We start from the raw sequence: 19,244 nt of genomic DNA, 5'->3' as shown, positions 1-19,244 counted from the left end.
AATCATATATTTCTAATTTATTTCTTTAACTGTGGACTTAGGAAAAATCATACGTATGTTTATTATGTATTTTCATTTATGACAATATTCTGTCGCTCATACTCAATAAAACAGTGGAAGGAAAAATAATTTTCTTCCTTGAGATTGAACGGGCACCTGTTCGGAATTGACATCTCCCCAGTTGGCTCTCTAAATTTAGCATCTTGTTCACTTGGCAACTGTAGGGGGAAGCTTGAAATTGAGTGTGGATTCTTGTCATCATCAAAGGTTTGTTTAAATAATACAGCTAATATCCTTTGGTTCATATATCTCTCTATATTTGATGCTTCAGGCAATTTGAAAAATATTAGAGAGATATTATTTTACATGTTCGAAAGTTGAGTAGATTGGAATGTTTAGCTAGAGGAGTTTGTGTAGGATTATTGTTTTCAAATAAAGTTTCAAAGAGCAGAGAAAGAGGAGAGGCAATTTATCTTGTCTTAATCACCCTATGAAAAGAAAGGCCATAAAATAATAAACAAAAAAACTTTTCAAAATATATAATAATTTTAAAACAGTCACAAAAATTAACTTAAGGTGTGGGGGTAAATGTTATATTACATAATTTGTATATTGTTGTATAATAAATGACAGGTGCTTGGGGACGGGAAGCCCCACCTCTCCCACCTCCTCCCTTGGGATGAGTCCCCCCTTCCATGTTCCGTAACCCAAGGGTTCTGTGACTTTTTTAAAATTAAATATCAATACCATGTTCACAAAGTATGTTACATGTGATCTAAAAAATAAAACAAAAATTTAGCTATAACTAGCCTTTTGTGAAAATTCATACTCTTTGATACTATAACAGAACAATTAGGCTGGCAACTTCCACAGATGATTTTCGACACCTCGATGGGAAATCCTTAAAAAAATTAAGATGAAAACTAATTACTGACTTGAATTAAGGTCAAGATCTAGTAAATGAAAGGTGCCTACAGATTTATCAAATTTGAGAATCGTATGAATTCCTTTATTTTCATGCTTTACAACTTTAGCTTGGTCAAATAGGGTGTTTCGGGGCATAATTTGTAGGTGAACGAGATGAAAAACTGTATTTTAAACTGTCATTTTCAATGAAAAATTAAGAAAACCAGTCATGAATACTGGAGTTTTTTTCGTATTTGGCAAAGGAAATGTATCCAGATTACCTACAGTCTCTCAGAAAACGGTAATTAGTATGTTCATGGCCTCTTCTTTAAATCAATATCAAATTTAATAAAGGTATCCGATTTACTTTACATATGATTTCAAATTGAATGACATGAAAATACCCTATTTTCTATATAATTCTGCTAAAGCCGTAAAGTACGTGAAAAAGAAAGTTGAAATTGATTATGACATCATAATGGATCTAGCACCAAAAAATTAGTCTGAAGTTATTTAGTAGAGCTTGACCTTAAGTAAAGGTTTCCATATCTTCAGAAATTTTTAATTAATTGATACATCACTAATTTGTGTCCCATCGTATACCAGTCCTTAGAATTTTCATGTTTTACACCTGTGAGCTATAAAATGTTTTCTAAAACAACAGTAAAAGAGGGATCAACTCTAAACTCAGAACATATATATATTGCTAAGTTTATATTCAAATATTAAAATTTAAGTGTTTTTTTTAACAGCATACTGAAAATTAAAATATGTTGTTGATTTTGTTTTAAGATGGTCTGTTTAAATTTTTAAAATCAGTTGTTATAGTTTTGAATTAACGTCTTTTTTACCCTTTCCGTCACCCATAGAGTAACTCTATTTCATAATGAAAAAATACAGTGAGCTAAAAGATGGATATATCAATAATTGTATGGTCACTGTTACATGTTCCTCTAATTATCATAATAACAATAAATCTTCTTTATTTAAACTGGCCAGTAACTGTATAAATTACCAGTGTGGATGAAATTAGGATTAAAACAACAATTCAAGGATCAGATCCACTGGATTTAAAATTGTACCATACTTATATCTTTCTCTCTTCTGAAAGGGCTTAAAAAAACATCTTGAAATTGACTATAACATATATACAATACATGTATCTGGATCTTTAGACATGCTAAAAATGCATTTTATTTACCCATAATATATCTTAGCACAAATGTTTGATATGATCTGTAACACATACAATTTAAGATGGATTATAACTGATTAAAAGAAAAAATTACCAAAAAATAGAGTTAAACTGAACACCACATAGTTTATTCCTTGTTTTGGCCCCCTGCTGTGACTGTTAGGGTGTTATCTTTATGGTGCAAACAAAGACTATTTTGTACAGTTTTGTTAACTTCAGTAATACTGCTTGCATTTAAACTGTAATTACATTATTAAATTGCCAAAAGAAATTTTACTGCCTGGCACACAGTGAACTTCAAATAGGTACGTATTCCCAAAACATGTCAATATATTAAAAACCAGAGCTTTTGTGTAAAGCACTTCACAATTACTTGCAACCTTTACAAATGATAAGAAATGCAATAGATCAATAAGGTTAGGTTCAATATTGACTTTTAAAAAAAGGTTCATATTCAGTGAATAGGGTTTTACTTTTCATTATTTGACGGCTCGTTCGACAGTTGATCAGCTAGACATTGCATGCTGTGTGTATTATTGGAGGGTATTATCTACTGACAATTACTGTATGGGGAATCTTAAAGGGTTTCTTTTCATGAGTAATAAGAGTACTTCACATGACAAACTGCATTGCTTAAATTTCAGCAGATGGTTTTAAATGCTACTCTTGACAGTTACGTGAACAGTGTTACAGTTTTATAATAATTGAACACAAGATTGGAACTGTTTCTAAACATTTAGGACGTTAGGACTTTCATTAGACACTGACAGGACAGAAGAAATTCCTGTTATCTTTGGGTCAGTTGGGTCAATTTTTGAAATTTTACAGATTAAGGAGAGACTATAAGAGGAGACTAACAAGATGACAGACCGAGATTTAGCCAGAGAGAAAGCAGCCAAGCTGTTAAAGAAACAGGGTTCTGTGTCCTCCCTAGCCAGTAGTGAAGTTATCAAGTTCCACAAAGTCGGGTATGTTGTCGACGTCAACATCCTGGTCTCAATATCTCTCATTTGAAATGTTGTTTGAAATATGCTCAAACAATGATTTATTTTATTTATTTATATAAAGACTACTGTATAAGCATAAATTCATTTTTTATGGGGTCAGTTTTATTTAAAGTGAGACAATTTAGGAACCTCCAATCTAATTAAAATTGTATATTCTAAATAAACTGGTACCTGAACCACAATTCTATTTTACTACCTCAGCATTTATTACAGGTGAATTTTCTTTTCTTTTCTGTTTTTAATTCTACAGTGAAGAGGGGGTGTACAAAGGCCTTTGTATTTACCATAAAAATTGTGATTATTTTTCAGGTCCATGAGCACAGTTTCTGTAACAGAAGACACGGGGCACCATGACTTTAAACCTCCCGTCAAATTCGAAAATACCTATCAACTCGCACCAAACAAGAGATTTCCATCAGCTAAAGTGAAGAATGTTATTCGAGACGTAATTGAAGGGTACTTAGCAGAAGAAAAATATGAACCAGAATTGTGCAGGCAAATGACAAAAACATTATCAGAGGTGAGAACAAGAAAAGATCAAAAATATTCTTAAAAGGAAAATGATGCACACACTGTATTATTGACATCGGGAGAGGAAGAGGAGAACCTAATTGTTGAAAACTATCTTTTTATTATGTTCTTATGTATTAATTTTAAAGCAATGAATTCAACACAAAGATAGTTAAATTTTTATTTCATTTTTTAATTTTGCAGATCATTAAAGCAAGAGTCAAAGAAATGATGATCCCTCGATTCAAAATAATCTGCACAGTTCACATAGGAGAATTAAAAAACTCAGGATTGTGGGTAGGAAGCAGGTGTTTATGGGATGCATCATGTGACACTTATTCTACTTTTGAATATCGCAACAAGACACTGTTTGCTATAGGAACTGTATTTGGAATCTATTATGAGTAAATGTGATATTGCAAGAGGAAAGTAACTGTATTTATTGTCGAATTCATTGCAATCAGCATAAAGCATAGCAGGATCATGCCTTAGCCCCAGACTTCTGGTGGGCAATGTATTTTGGTTTGAATGTGAAGGGTATACATATGTATATAGGTATTGGCCAAAATATCTTTTCTAAAAGCATGACAGGAAATTTAAGGTGCGAAAGGGTGTTATTTTGTGAAAGTAAGTATATTTTTATAGACCTTGATCATAACCATAGTTTTCACTTTGTACATTTGTTGTAATGAATAAAGTATATTTTTGTTAGCAATTGAATATTACGACATCAATGCAGTATTCTGGAGGGAATTACATTGTTTTTAATATATTTCCTCAAACCTTTTTTTTTGGTAAGATTTTAAAAATCTATTATGAGTTATTGTTGAACTAGGTATATTTTTTGGCCATTGTGTTTTCTTTGTGAGGTGCAGTTGTTCCAAGTTTATGTATTGCTATATAAAAGAAGATAATTTTCCCCTTAAAGTATTAAGCAGTATCACCTGTAAAAGATATTTAAGCAGAACTGTTACAGTTGTAACAAGCAGTGGATTTTTTAAATTCATTTTTTACTGGCTGTCCCAAAGTCTGACCCTGTATCATTTGTGTCAGTATTAAGTTTGGGCTAATGCCTTTCTAATCAATTTACTGTCAAATTGTTTTCTGTTACAAGAAATGTTAAATGCTTCCGCAGCTAACATTTAACATTTCTTTAACTGTTGCCAAGACTTAGCATTTTAACTCAAGTCAAATAAATTATTGGAGGTTATCTGAAGTCACACAGCTTATCTCCCTTGCCAAAATTAATCAAGACTCAGAGGGATAGCTCAGATTAATTGCAGGAGAACAGTGGTACATTTTCTGTTTCAATAGGTTATAATTCAAACTCCTATTGTAAATAAGATTTAATACCGGGGGTAGTGTTGTTGTTGAATATCAGTATATCATGCATCACTTCTGTCACATTTTTATGTAATTGCTGTGATATTAAGAATGAATCATTTTTATTGATTTCTTGTGCATTACACCTTTTGATTTATTTCTTACTGTATATTTTCTATGCGTTATATATATTTATTATTTTACAAACCCTTTTCCTAGCAATAAACTGTCTCAGTGTTCGATTTTCCAGTGTATATTTGAAGAATGTGATATAGATCATATATATTTTTCATTTCCATTAATGTAGACAAATAATTTATTCTTTTAGAATGACTGATTGTTCAATATACATTATAAACTTTTGATTAGAATGACTGATTGTTCAATATACATGTATGAACTTTTGATTGTTGCAGATCAAGCAGAGCTTCTGTGCAACTGTGCTCTTTTTGTGTTCATAGTCAGACTTTATCTATGAGGTAATTTGTTAATACCTTTCTGTAGTCACTGAAAGCTCTCAGTTCTTTCTAGACATGAAAAAATGAAATAAATGCTTAAGAAGAAACATAATATTGTTGTGTTACTTTTAAATAGAACGTATGACATGTACCTGTTTTATTTTGCAATTAGAAGCCTTGAGCACCAGATATATAGTTTGGTTTAGACTTAAAATCTCTGTTTGGTGCAGTTGTTAGAGCAACTGCTCCAGAGTCCATAAGAGCTGATCCTTATGTCACAGGTTTGAATCCACTGTGGGGTGTTTAGACTATTTAATCCCAGGTCCTATGTTCCAGATGTTGGCTTGAAAAATAACCCTCACTGCTTAACAGACCCTTTTCCTATGACATACTGTAGTTAATTAATGCTATGTACGCGATCACAAATTTTCCATGGAAATTAGACCCATTGAACTTAATACAAATGGATGGCATATAGGGAGGGTCTTAAGATATCCATGTAATTTTCTACCAGCGGATTTAACAGAAATAGAGATTCCGCGGAATTATGACCCCTCGGAAAAAAGTACTTCTACAGTATTTTGCCTAGGAGTTATTCCCCTTAGCTGCCATCTTGTAGGGCAAAGTATTGAATTTACCTCTAAGAACAACCAATTTTAAACATGCTTTCAAGAAATATTATCTTTACCTCAGTAACCAATTTTACAAATTGAACTTTTTTGAATAATAAAGGGATCTGGGAATGTTGCCCTACAATGTAACAGCTAAGGGGAATAACTCCTAGGCAAAATATGTCATAGGAAAAGGGTCTATAGGTATAAATTTGCAGCCCTACACTGTAAAATGGTACCATCTCCATATAAGAGGATTTCGATCTGGTGATGTGAGAGGATGTACGTCCAGTGACGTGAGAAGGTGTAAATCTAATGATATGAGAGAATGTAGATCTAGTGATGTGTGTAAGAGGATGTAGATCTAGTGATGTGTGAGGATGTAGATCTAGTGATGTGTGAGGATTTAGATCTAGTGGTGGGAGAGGATATAGATCTAGTGATGTGTGAGGATATAGATCTAGTGATGTGTGAGGATGTAGATCTAGTGATGTGTGAAGATGTAGATCTAGTGATGTGTAGGAGGATGTAGATCTAGTGATGTGAGAGGATGTAGATCTAGTGATGTGTGGGAGGATGTAGATCTAGTGATGAGTGTGAGGATGTAGATCTAGTGATGTATGTGGATGTAGATCTAGTGATGTGTGTGAGGATGTAGATCTAGTGATGTGTGAGGATGTAGATCTAGTGATGTGTGAGGATGTAGATGTATTGATTTGAGAGGATGTAGATCTAGTGATCTGTGAGAATGTACATCTTGTGATGTGTGGGGATGTAGATCTGGTGATGTGTGAGGATATACTTCTAGTGATGTGTGGGGATGTAGATCTAGTGATGTGAGAGGATGCATTCCCACACATCACTAGATCTACATCCTCTCAAACATCACTAGATCTACATCCTTTCACATCACTAGATCTACATCCTCTCAAATCATTAGATCTACATCCTCACACATCACTAGATCTGCATCCCCTCAGATCACTAGATCTACATCCCCTCAAACATCACTAGATCTACATCCTTTCACATCACTAGATCTACATCCTCTCAAATCATTAGATCTACATCCTCTCAGATCACTAGATCTGCATCCTCGCAGATCACTAGATCTATATCCCCTACGACACATCACTAAATCTACATCCTGCCACATCACTACATCTACATACTCTCACTTCACTAGATCTACATCCTCACATATCACTAGATCTACAGCCTCTCACATCACTAGATCTACATCCTCACACATCTCTAGATCAACATCCTCACACACCACTAGATCTACATCATCTCACACATCACTAGATCTACATCCTCTCACACACATTACTATATCTACATCTTTTCACGTCACTAGATCTACATCCTCACACATCACTAGATCTACATCCTCACACATCACTAGATCTACATCCTCACACATCAATAGATCTACATCCTCACACATCACTAGATCTACATCCTCACACTCATCACTAGATCTACATCCTCACACATCACTAGATCTACATCCTCTCACATCATTAGATCCATATCCTCTCACATCACTAGATCTACATCCTCACACATCACTAGATCTACATCCTCACACATCACTAGATCTACATCCTCAAATATCTTTAGATCTACATCCTCTGACACATCACTAGATCTACATCCTCACACATCACTAGATCTACAGCCTCTCACATCACTAGATCTACAGCCTCACACATCACCAGATCTACATCTTCACACATCACTAGATCTACATCCTCTCACACATCACTAGATCTACATCCTCTAACACACATCACTATATCTACATCCTTTCACACATCACTAGATCTACATCCTCTCACACATCACTAGATCTACATCTTCTCACACATCACTAGATCTACATCCTCACACATCACTAGATCTACATCCTCACACATCACTAGGTCTACATCCTCACACATCACTGTATCTACATCCTCACACATCACTAGATCTACATCCTCACACATCACTAGATCTACATCCTCACACATCACTAGGTCTACATCCTCACACATCACTGTATCTACATCCTCACACATCACTAGATCTACATCCTCACAAATCACTAGATCTACATGTTCTCACACATCACTAGATCTACATCCTCACACATCACTAGATCTACATCTTCTCACACATCACTAGATCTACATCCTCACACATCATCACTAGATCTACATCCTCTCACATCACTAGATCTACATCCTCAGACATCACTAAATCTACATCCTCACACATGTACTTCTAGTGATGTGTGGGGATGTAGATCTAGTGATGTGAGAGGATGCATTCCCACACATCACTAGATCTACATTCTCTCAAACATCACTAGATCTACATCCTTTCACATCACTAGATCTACATCCTCACACATCACTAGGTCTACATCCTCACACATCACTGTATCTACATCCTCACACATCACTAGATCTACATCCTCACATATCACTAGATCTACATCCTCAAACAAACATCACTAGATCTACATCCTCACACATTACTGGATCTACATCCTTCCACATCACTAGATCTACATCCTCTCACATCACTAGATCTACATCCTCACACATCACTAGATCTACATCCTCTCACACATCACTAGATCCACATCCTCTCACAAACATCACTAGATCTACATCCTCTCACACATCACTAGATCTACATCCTCTCACATCACTAGATCTACATCCTCAAATATATTTAGATCTACATCCTCTGACACATCAGTAGATCTACATCCTCACACATCACTAGATCTACAGCCTCTTACATCACTAGATCTACATCCTCACACATCACTAGATCTACATCCTCACACATCACTAGATCTACATCCTCTCACACATCACTAGATCTACATCCTCTCACACACATTGCTATATCTACATCCTTTCACATCACTAGATCTACATCCTCACACATCACTAGATCTTAATCCTCACACATCACTAGATCTACATCCTCTCACACATCACTAGATCTACATCCTCACACATCAATAGATCTACATCCTCACACATCACTAGATCTACATCCTCACACATGTACTTCTAGTGATGTATGGGGATGTAGATCTAGTGATTTGAGAGGATGCATTCCCACACATTACTAGATCTACATCCTCTCAAACATCACTAGATCTACATCCTTTCACATCACTAGATCTACATCCTCTCAAATAATTAGATCTACATCCTCACACATCACTAGATCTACATCCTCAAACAAACATCACTAGATCTACATCCTCACACATCACTAGATCTACATCCTCCCACACATCACTAGATCTACATCCTCTCACATCACTAGATCTACACCCTCTCACATCACTAGATCTACATCCTCTCACATCACTAGATCTACATCCTCTCACATCACTAGATCTACATCCTCACACATCACTAGATCTACATCCTCTCACACATCACTAGATCTACATCCTCTCACATCACTAGATCTACATCCTCAAATATCTTTAGATCTACATCCTATGACACATCACTAGATCTACATCCTCACACATCACTAGATCTACAGCCTCACACATCACTAGATCTACAGCCTCTCACATCACTAGATCTACATCCTCACACATCAATAGCTCTACATCCTCACACATCACTAGATCTACATCCTCACACTCATCACTAGATCTACATCCTCACACATCACTAGATCTACATCCTCTCACATCATTAGATCCATATCCTCTCACATCACTAGATCTACATCCTCACACCTCACTAGATCTACATCCTCCTACACATCACTAGATCTACATCCTCACATCACTAGATCTACATCCTCACACATCATTAGATCTACATCCTCTATTTACTCCTCTGGAGTACATATTAAAATTTCTACATATCTATCTACATATCTACATCCTTTCACATCACTATATCTACATCCTCACACATCACTATATCTACATCCTCACACATCACTAGATCTACATCCTCTCACATCACTAGATCTACATCCTCACACATCACTAGATCTACATCCTCACACATCACTAGATCTACATCCTCACACATCACTAGATCTACATCCTCTCACACATCACTAGATCTACATCCTCACACATCAATAGATCTACATCCTCTCACATCACTAGATCTACATCCTCACACATCACTAGATCTACATCCTCACACATGTACATGTACTTCTAGTGATGTGTGGGGATGTAGATCTAGTGATGTGAGAGGATGCAATCCCACACATCACTAGATCTACATCCTCTCAAACATCACTAGATCTACATCCTCACACATCACTAGATCTACATCCTCTCACATCACTAGATTTACATCCTCACACATCACTAGATCTACATCCTCTCACACATCACTAGATCTACTTCCTCTCACAAACATCACTAGATCTACATCCTCACACATCACTATATCTACATTCTCTCACACATCACTAGATCTACATCCTCTCACATCACTAGATCTATATCCTCAAATATCTTTAGATCTACATCCTATGACACATCACTAGATCTACATCCTCACACATCACTAGATCTACAGCCTCACACATCACTAGATCTACATCCTCTCACACATCAGTAGATCTACATCCTCTCACTCACATTACTATATCTACATCCTCTCACAAACATCACTAGATCTACATCCTCACACATTACTAGATCTACATCCTCTCACACATCACTAGATCTACATCCTCACACATCACTAGATCTACATCCTCACACATCAATAGATCTACATCCTCTCACATCACTAGATCTACATTTTCACACATCACTAGATCTACATCCTCTCACACATCACTAGATCTACATCCTCACACATCACTAGATCTACATCCTCACACTCATCACTAGATCTACATCCTCACACATCACTAGATCTGCATCCTCTCACATCATTAGATCCATATCCTCTCACATCACTAGATCTACACCCTCTCACATCACTAGATCTACATCCTCTCACATCACTAGATCTACATCCTCTCACATCACTAGATCTACATCCTCTCACATCACTAGATCTACATCCTCTCACATCACTAGATCTACATCCTCACATCACTAGATCTACATCCTCACACATCACTAGATCTACATCCTCACACATCACTAGATCTGCATCCTCTCACATCATTAGATCCATATCCTCTCACATCACTAGATCTACATCCTCACACATCACTAGATCTACATCCTCCTACACATCACTAGATCTACATCCTCACATCACTAGATCTACATCCTCACACTCATCACTAGATCTACATCCTCACATCACTAGATCTACATCCTCACACTCATCACTAGATCTACATCCTCACTCATCACTAGATCTGCATCCTCTCACATCACTAGATCTACATCCTCACACATCATTAGATCTACATCCTCTATTTACTCCTCTGGAGTACATATTAAAATTTCTACATTGTATGCTTGCTGTCTTGGATTGTCAAATCTGAATTATGCATGTATATTCCTTCTCTTAATATTTCTTTGTGTTTACACATTACACAATGGATATCCTAAAATTGAGCATTAGAGTCTCTTAACCTTTTCCACTGATATTATTCACTTACAAAACATTATATATTTTCATGATCTTTCCAACAAATCCCCCCTCTTGAAATGTTCAGGCTTGGGACCCCCCCTTCTCAATTCTCAAGATTATATTTATTAATCAACATAGGCTGTCATACTGCAAGTCATCAAAATTTTCTTCAAATTCATTTCTATAACTCACAATACAGTCTATAAACAAAAGTGTTTAACACTTTATTAATCAAAAACAACATCTTTGATTAAAGAACTACAATATTGCACAGATAGAGCACAGTAAACATTTGATATTATAATGTTACATGTATAATCTTATTATTCTAATCCTGTTCACAGTCCCAACTGTCTACCTGGTACATTAACAAAAAGAGATCAATGAAGAAATTAGTAATGCCACCTGAAATTTAAACAAGTGATGTGTCAATTGAAATCGCTGGTATTCTGCATTTTCTTGAAAGATTTCTGCATCTTAGCAAATTAATATTCATTTTGTATGGCAAGTAGATTTCATAAGTTTCTTCTATATACTGTTATCAACTCTAGTTAACCTCTTTTTTAAAACTACATCAACTGTAAAATTCACAAACTAACAACCATTTTTTTGTTAATGACCATTAAAAATGAAATACACTGTACAATGTTTTTGTACACCAATATATTAAGTATTTCCATAATTTTATTCGATAAACTTTAGGAATAGTGAAAAACATGTGTGCATACAAAAAAAAAGCTAATCAGGATTCCAATTCTGTACGTTATGCTACACAGAGGTTAGATTTTCAAAATCTGAATTAAGATTCTGTAGGTCTTGAATCTGCCCCAAGATGACCCAAGTTAAATTGAACAATTTTGGTCCAAAAAAGTAAAAACATTTTCTAGATTAGAAATAACAAACCCATATTTACTGTTTGTGTGTGTGACATTAATTTTTATATCCTGCTTAGTTTTCACATTTCATACAGTGCAAATTTGAAAATTGATACCTTCAATCCAAATCTGTTTTAGTTGCAATAAAATATGACATTAAGTATTAAAGTTACAGTACATTGTTTTTAGCAAAGCATGAAATCTAAAACAATGATCAGTCAAGACAAGTCAGCAGACAAAAATAACAGAGAGAGAGAGAGAAAGAGGGGGAGAGAGAGAGAGATAGCATGGACAAATGGCAGTCACAAAAATAATATCACACACAATAAATTATCAACAAAAATTAAAACAAAACAACCTTTCTTTGTTTTATCTTGGGATTCACATGGACCTCATGTAGAAAAAAAACAACAAAAAAACAGCTTTTACTGTTATAGCCTTAAACAAGCTTATATATATTAAAGATATAAAAATATCATGAATGGATAACTTATACAGTATAATGCAAGGTTTACATGTTTTATTCTATTTCCAGTAAAGGAGTATTTTTATATTTCAGTGATAAATAAAGTAAACTACATGTATCTGTTCTTCATAACAACCCCCTTCCAAGTTTATTTAAGTTTTTAACACATACAGTTCAAAGTTACCCTGCTTTCAAGAAACAGAAAATGCTACCATGCTCACAGAAAAAAACCCAGACATGATTTCTCCATCCTCAGTTAAATCCTCCCGAAAAGAAGAAAATATGAATACATGTGTACCGTATTAAATAAATGAGTATTGTTTTGAAAATCAAAATTTTCAATGGAGGGTGAGCTACATTACCGGCATTATCTTAAACAATTTGTCATTGTTTTCCTCCTTCAAAGTGAAACACTAACTAAAAATATCACAAAAAATGGATAAATTATAAATGTAGATTGATTCACCTTTATTATACAAGCAGTAAGATGAACTTAGGGTATATGGAATGTTTGTAACAAGGTGAAACCCTTTTTTCTCATAAAATGTAAAAACAGAAATGCTCCAAAACAAAATATCAGTAACGAATTACACAGGGTTCAAAAAGACACATGAATAAATGCAATACTGATAAAGGGAGCTAACTTAAGATCAATCTGGGTCCCTCTTCTACCATATATAGTCGTAGTTATAAAACATGTATATACATAACATCACAGTTTAGATTTTAGAGACTAAGTTGCTTATAGATTAAAAAATTTGATATACAACATGTGCTCAACAAATATCATTCAAATACATGTACATGTGTCATTTAAAATTGTTATATGCATATTTTCTCTACATCTGACAAAACATGAGATACTGCTACAAGATGTAAATTACACGATTCCTACCAGAAAACAATTCCAGGAGAGTACGTTTTTATTCAGGTATGATCATTTTTCTCACATAATAATCATAAAAATCAAGAAAATATGACTAGATCATAAAAATCTGTCTTGACCTGACTCGACTATTTTCAGCATTAAGACATGAGTGAGAACAGTTTGTAAAGGTTGGTTCCTCCCGTTATACAGAGGGTTCACTGTTAGTTCCCCCCTCGTGAGGCTCGCTGGTGGTGCTGGATTCCTCCATTGTGTCCCCGCGATCCTCTGATGATGTGTTATTGGGTGATGTTTCTGTCACCTGTGATTCTGGAACATCTTGTAAAACGTCCTTGGCTTGAATGGCTCTTACTGCATCCTCCCAAGCCTTCAGACACTAAAACAATAAAAATATATGCTATTTATGAAGAAAAATGAAAAATTTATATGAAAACATGTATGGCAATGTAGTGGTTATATGGACCAATATCAGCCAGGGTAGCTCAGTGGTTAGAGCACCTAACTAGTAATGCTTGGGTCCTGGGTTCGATTCCGATCCAGCTGTTACTTTTTACCTTTTCTTTTTAGTAAAAGCTGATTAAAACACAATATAACACATTCAGGTGAACTTCATTTCCTCCTAAGTCATACCTTTTCGTAGTATAGAATCTGTCTATCTGCAGACTCTATGAAGAGCTCTTTGAGATCTTTTTGTTTATTTTTGTGCCATCGCTCCATGTCCACCCTCAGGTCAGTGTCCGCACAAACCGTCCGGTCGTTCAGCACCTCCATCTTCTTGGTAAGCTGCACAAACAAGACAAACATTTTTTACCACCATGTCAAAGAATGATCAAGGGGAACAATGTTATGAAATAGTTTCTCAAAAACTCTTTAATATAAACATGATTATTAACTGTGCCAAAACAGCAGCTGTTACCTCCTCTATCTGCTGTTCCAGTTTATCTTGTTTCTGTTGCTTGACATCCTCTGGATCTTTGCCAAGGAAGGCCCCAATAGAGTAGGTCTGATCAGAAATCTTCACCTACAGTTGTTAGAATATCAAATTTACAATCCCCAAAAAATTACCATTAGAAGGTACCGGTATTACAAAAAAAGGTTTTAATCTGTTGACATTGATACATCTGTACATACATTGTAAACTGAATCATTACCTGTTCTCGTTCATCTTTTTTTCTGTTCAGCTCATCTACTGTTGTCTCATATTCCATTTGTATTGCATCCCTTCTTCTTAAAACTGCCTATTAAAACACAATAGTATCTCTGATATACAAATAATACACAGGGGGAAAATAACTCGCAGTGTTAATATTTGCTATATTCACGGTGTTAATAAATCTGTGAATTCAAGAAACAGTGAGGCCAAAATAAAAAATAGTCTTGTTTCCTGCTACCCGACCTACCCTATTTTTTTGCACCCGACCCTAAAGTTTTTTTTTAGCTTTTGGGGAACAAATTCAAAATTTTACAAATTTCATGTTTCAAAAGTGAAAAAATATATATATTCTCAAGTTGTATTTCATGAAATATATGTTTAAAATATGGACTTTTGTAAAATTCCACTGCTATGACATGTTCAATTTGGTTTTGTAGTAGTTCATATCCAAAAAAAATACCTTTGGAAAAAATAAAATAAAATTAAAAAATAAAATAATTTTCCTACCTACCTACCCTATTTTTTTTCTGGCTGGTAGCAGGAAACAAGACAATTATTTTTTTTGGCCTGAATAAATTTTCAATAATTTCCATGTTTTATTTGGAAATTTGAGAATAAACTATGATAGGATTATATACATGTACATGCGGTACATGGTCATATCAGTAATTATGAGTGGTTCTTGCCATTCAATTATTTAAGTTAATTATCACACTTTACTTTAATTCAAATCAGCAGATAATTACCTGTATTTGTTAAAAAGCTGTTTTAATAGCCAACGCTACATGTTCCATCAATCAAAACACGTGGGCCATGGGTTTTGATTGAACGTGGGTAACTATTTGTTACCACGTGTATTTGTTACCTGCATTTTCATGCATATTGGTTTTTATCGACATTTTGGTTTTTAAAAATCATTCAATTAACAATCCAACTTACAGAAGATGTGGAAGGATATTATTTCCTTGACCTACATATATACCATCCAGTGGTTTTTCGCCGTGTTTAATTGAAGATTTTGGGGATGTACCTGCACTCATCGTAATAGCATATAGGAAAGTAATTTGACGTTTATAGCCAAGGACATTGATAACTGCACTTGTTTTAATTAATCGTCAATTGCATTTATCAAATCATTATTACATGTACCTATGGCATGGATTAAATGGATATAGACAAGGGAGGTAACTTTTATCATATACCAATTCTGCAAATTCAAGAAACCGCGATCGTGTCAGATGAGAGAAAAACGTGAAAATTACAACCCGTGAAATTAATCCCCTATCCATATCTATTTTTATTCTCCTATGTTACAGTCAAAAACTGCATATATTGTCTACCTGTTTTCTTTATGATATAACGGACAGACACTTACTAACTATACACAAATAATCTTGGACTATGGAACTTACTTTTATAGCATCTGTGTAGAGTATATACTCCTTCAAAGGCTGTGAGAAATTGTCCTCTGTTGATTCAATCTAGACATAGATTACAAAGCCTTGATTTTGTTTTATGTAACATTACATTTTTTTTTTCAAATCATTTCAAATTGATATCATGAGAAAAGCAATATATTACATCTGTAAATCAGTCAACTTACAGTTTCTTTCAGAGCCTGGGCACACACATCAACAGCTCTAGACATGGCTAAAAGGGGGGAGGTCAACTGGTCCTCAGAGTTTGACCACAGTGTATAGATAGGACCCCACTCACACATCTCTAGTACATAATCTAAATTAAGGACACCGGCTGGTTACATACTCATGTCATGTTTTTTTTTTAGGATCTTGCATTCTTGTGACTGAATTTACATTAACAATGCAAGCATTCATATAATCAGATATCTTGCATTCTTGTGACTGAATTTACATTAACAATGCAAGCATTCATATAATCAGATATTTCAATACTAACATAAAAAAATATTGTGAAAAATATATAACATGTCTTATAGTTTAGACTATGAGCTATCCTATACAGATTGATTTCACGTCAATCCTCTGTGATGTGGGATTTACCTGTTTGTTCTTTAACAATCCTCTGTGAATGGGATTTACCTGTTTGTTCTTTAACAATCCTCTGTGAATGGGATTTACCTGTTTGTTCTTTAACAATCCTCTGTGAATGGGATTTACCTGTTTGTTCTTTAAAAATCCTCTGTGAATGGGGTTTACCTGTTTGTTCTTTAACAATCCTCTGTGAAGGGATTTACCTGTTTGTTCTTTAACAATCCTCTGTGAATGGGATTTACCTGTTTGTTCTTTAACAATCCTCTGTGAATGGGGTTTACCTGTTTGTTCTTTAACAATCCTCTGTGATATGCGATCAATAACACCGAGCTTCTCAGCAAAGGTCTGTACATATTCATAAATCAGGGTGAATTCTGGACTTCGGTTCTTCATCATGTAAGATGCACTAATGTTGTGAATGGAGTCCGACATCCTGCTCAGAATTCCAGTCCCATGCTTCTTATGAGCTTGAAACTCCTGGAACAAACATTAAACAAAAATAGTTATGCATATATTTTATAATTAAAATATGTATTAAGTATTCAAAGGAAAATCTCCAAATGCATCATTATACAGAATAGATATTTTTAAAATAATTGCATTTAAAGTAACATTAGGAGTGTGACATATTTTTGTTATGATACACGTTTTCTACACATGCATGCAATGAAGAGGAAGAAGTGAAGCAATACTTTTGTCTTGGTGGCAGACAAAAATTATATAGCATTTTTCTTTATCAGAGTTTTTTAGGTTCCAAATGTTGTATTTTTCTGAAACTTAACAAAATTTGCCTATGTTCTGCAATATTTACCCAGGCTTTTGCTGTCAGAAAAACTTGAAAATTTTTATCAAAGGAAAGAACCGGGTGATCTGCCAAACGTGTCAGGAACTTTTGTAACGCTTGTTGTCTGACTTTCAGGAACTCGGGACTAAATCGGTCAAGTCTGCGTAAACTGTGCTTCTCTGGCAAGGGCTGGAATTGTAACGAATTTAATGCCATATTAGCACAAGCATGCTTTTTATTTATCAATTTAAAATATTTTATCATGTACCATCTTGAAATATAAAGCATAATTATAATATTTAAAAAATATATTATTTATATGATACAAGTCAAGCATCATCTTACAGGTACTAGATGTGTGGGATAGCTTTCTTCTAGTTTTTGTCTAAGCCAGAGGAAGTCATTATATCTTCTGCGAACTTGGTACTGGCTGTCATCAAACTCACTTCTTGTTGTCTAAACAGTAATTTGCATTGATGTTTATAAGTATTTTGCACTGTTCTTACACTACAGTACAAATGATATTTTTTAACCCCTAACCCTTTCACCCTGTGTTATTTTTTCTCTCTTTCACATTTTCAAATAATACAATCCCCGTGAATCTTAAAATGAATGTCTAATATCTCATTTAAACTGACAACTTAATGTTTCATATCTCATTTTGTCTTGAGGGTTGCATCTGTTCACTTGTTATGCAACACTCTTTTAGATGAACTTACTGTAGGAATAATCAGTTTTGAGAGTACATTAAATGCATAACATACTTTTGAGGTTATTCTGAATGTTACATATGCCTCCAGAGTGCTTGTATGTTTTTCTGGGTCATCCACAACCACAAATAGATCTCTTGTTTCATCATCCAAACAATCATCATAGCGACTAAGATTTGCCATCAGACTAGAACTTCTAGAGACACTGGGTTCTGACCTTGCTGATGCATCAAGACTCAAGCTTTCCATCTGCAATGATCATATAAAGAATGCACAAACATTTGTGATATCCTTAAAAAATAGAGGAAATATAAAATACCATTTCATTATGTAAACAAATTTTGATGCAGAATTTTATTCAAAACTTAGAAATGGAGGTTGTGATCCTAGCTATGCATAGGAACAGCACAATACACTGTTTACAGGAAAAAACTCATTCATCAAATAGGAATAGTTATCATCTCCATGACAAGCTGTCTTCTTTGCCATGTGTGGTACTTCTGCAATTTCTAAATAGCAGCCTCACATGCAACACACCCCCTACTACATTTAGGTTGTTATTCTTAATTCTTTGGAATGCTGTAAATTTCAATTTCTTTTAAATACAAACTTCGCCATCACTGGCATCCAGTCCACTTATGAGAGGGTCTCTAAACTTTAACTGGTCGTCTGAAGTGTCAGGAGAATGGATTTCATCCTTGGTATCTGCCATTGCCATAATATAAACAGGCACCCTTATGACAATGACAAA

General features: G+C 34.6%; 2 protein-coding genes across 2 annotated transcripts; one reads left to right on the top strand and one right to left on the bottom strand.

Moving 5' to 3' along the window:
- The first annotated feature begins 118 nt into the window (after positions 1-118).
- On the top strand, positions 119-5,505 carry LOC134251265 (dynein light chain Tctex-type 5-B-like). The gene is made up of 4 exons (XM_062733647.1): positions 119-267; positions 2,930-3,069; positions 3,418-3,628; positions 3,823-5,505. Exons 2-4 carry the CDS (start codon positions 2,963-2,965, stop codon positions 4,024-4,026), a joined length of 522 nt encoding a protein of 173 aa, XP_062589631.1. The 5' UTR covers positions 119-267; positions 2,930-2,962; the 3' UTR covers positions 4,027-5,505.
- Positions 5,506-11,808: 6,303 nt separating this feature from the next.
- LOC134251301 (sorting nexin-30-like) lies at positions 11,809-19,222 on the bottom strand. Its single transcript, XM_062733700.1, has 11 exons — positions 19,104-19,222; positions 18,548-18,742; positions 18,129-18,239; positions 17,811-17,972; positions 17,281-17,476; positions 16,591-16,721; positions 16,400-16,468; positions 14,986-15,072; positions 14,751-14,855; positions 14,465-14,617; positions 11,809-14,210 (listed from the first exon to the last, which is right to left on the bottom strand). The coding sequence occupies exons 1-11, from the start codon at positions 19,209-19,211 to the stop codon at positions 14,019-14,021; spliced, it is 1,509 nt and encodes a 502-aa protein (XP_062589684.1). The 5' UTR covers positions 19,212-19,222; the 3' UTR covers positions 11,809-14,018.
- Positions 19,223-19,244: the final 22 nt, after the last annotated feature.

Source organism: Saccostrea cucullata, unplaced genomic scaffold (genome assembly GCF_032062105.1).
Source record: "Saccostrea cucullata isolate Sc308-1 unplaced genomic scaffold, CSIRO_AGI_Scuc_v1 ctg272, whole genome shotgun sequence".
Lineage (NCBI taxonomy): Eukaryota > Metazoa > Mollusca > Bivalvia > Ostreida > Ostreidae > Saccostrea > Saccostrea cuccullata.
Note: the sequence above shows the minus strand (reverse complement) of the source record. Positions and strands in the feature narration are given on the sequence as shown.

What these genes read in the sequence shown, in the direction of transcription:
- LOC134251265 (XM_062733647.1), top strand. Translation starts at nt 2,963, where the DNA reads ATGACAGACCGAGATTTAGCCAGAGAGAAAGCAGCCAAGCTGTTAAAG. An exon ending in ATCAAGTTCCACAAAGTCGG is followed by an intron (nt 3,070 to 3,417) that starts GTATGTTGTCGA and finishes ATTATTTTTCAG; the next exon opens with GTCCATGAGCACAGTTTCTG. An exon ending in TGACAAAAACATTATCAGAG is followed by an intron (nt 3,629 to 3,822) that starts GTGAGAACAAGA and finishes TTAATTTTGCAG; the next exon opens with ATCATTAAAGCAAGAGTCAA.
- LOC134251301 (XM_062733700.1), bottom strand. Translation starts at nt 19,211, where the DNA reads ATGGCAATGGCAGATACCAAGGATGAAATCCATTCTCCTGACACTTCA. An exon ending in TGGATGCCAGTGATGGCGAA is followed by an intron (nt 18,743 to 19,103) that starts GTTTGTATTTAA and finishes TGATCATTGCAG; the next exon opens with ATGGAAAGCTTGAGTCTTGA. An exon ending in TCTACACAGATGCTATAAAA is followed by an intron (nt 15,073 to 16,399) that starts GTAAGTTCCATA and finishes GTGTTTTAATAG; the next exon opens with GCAGTTTTAAGAAGAAGGGA.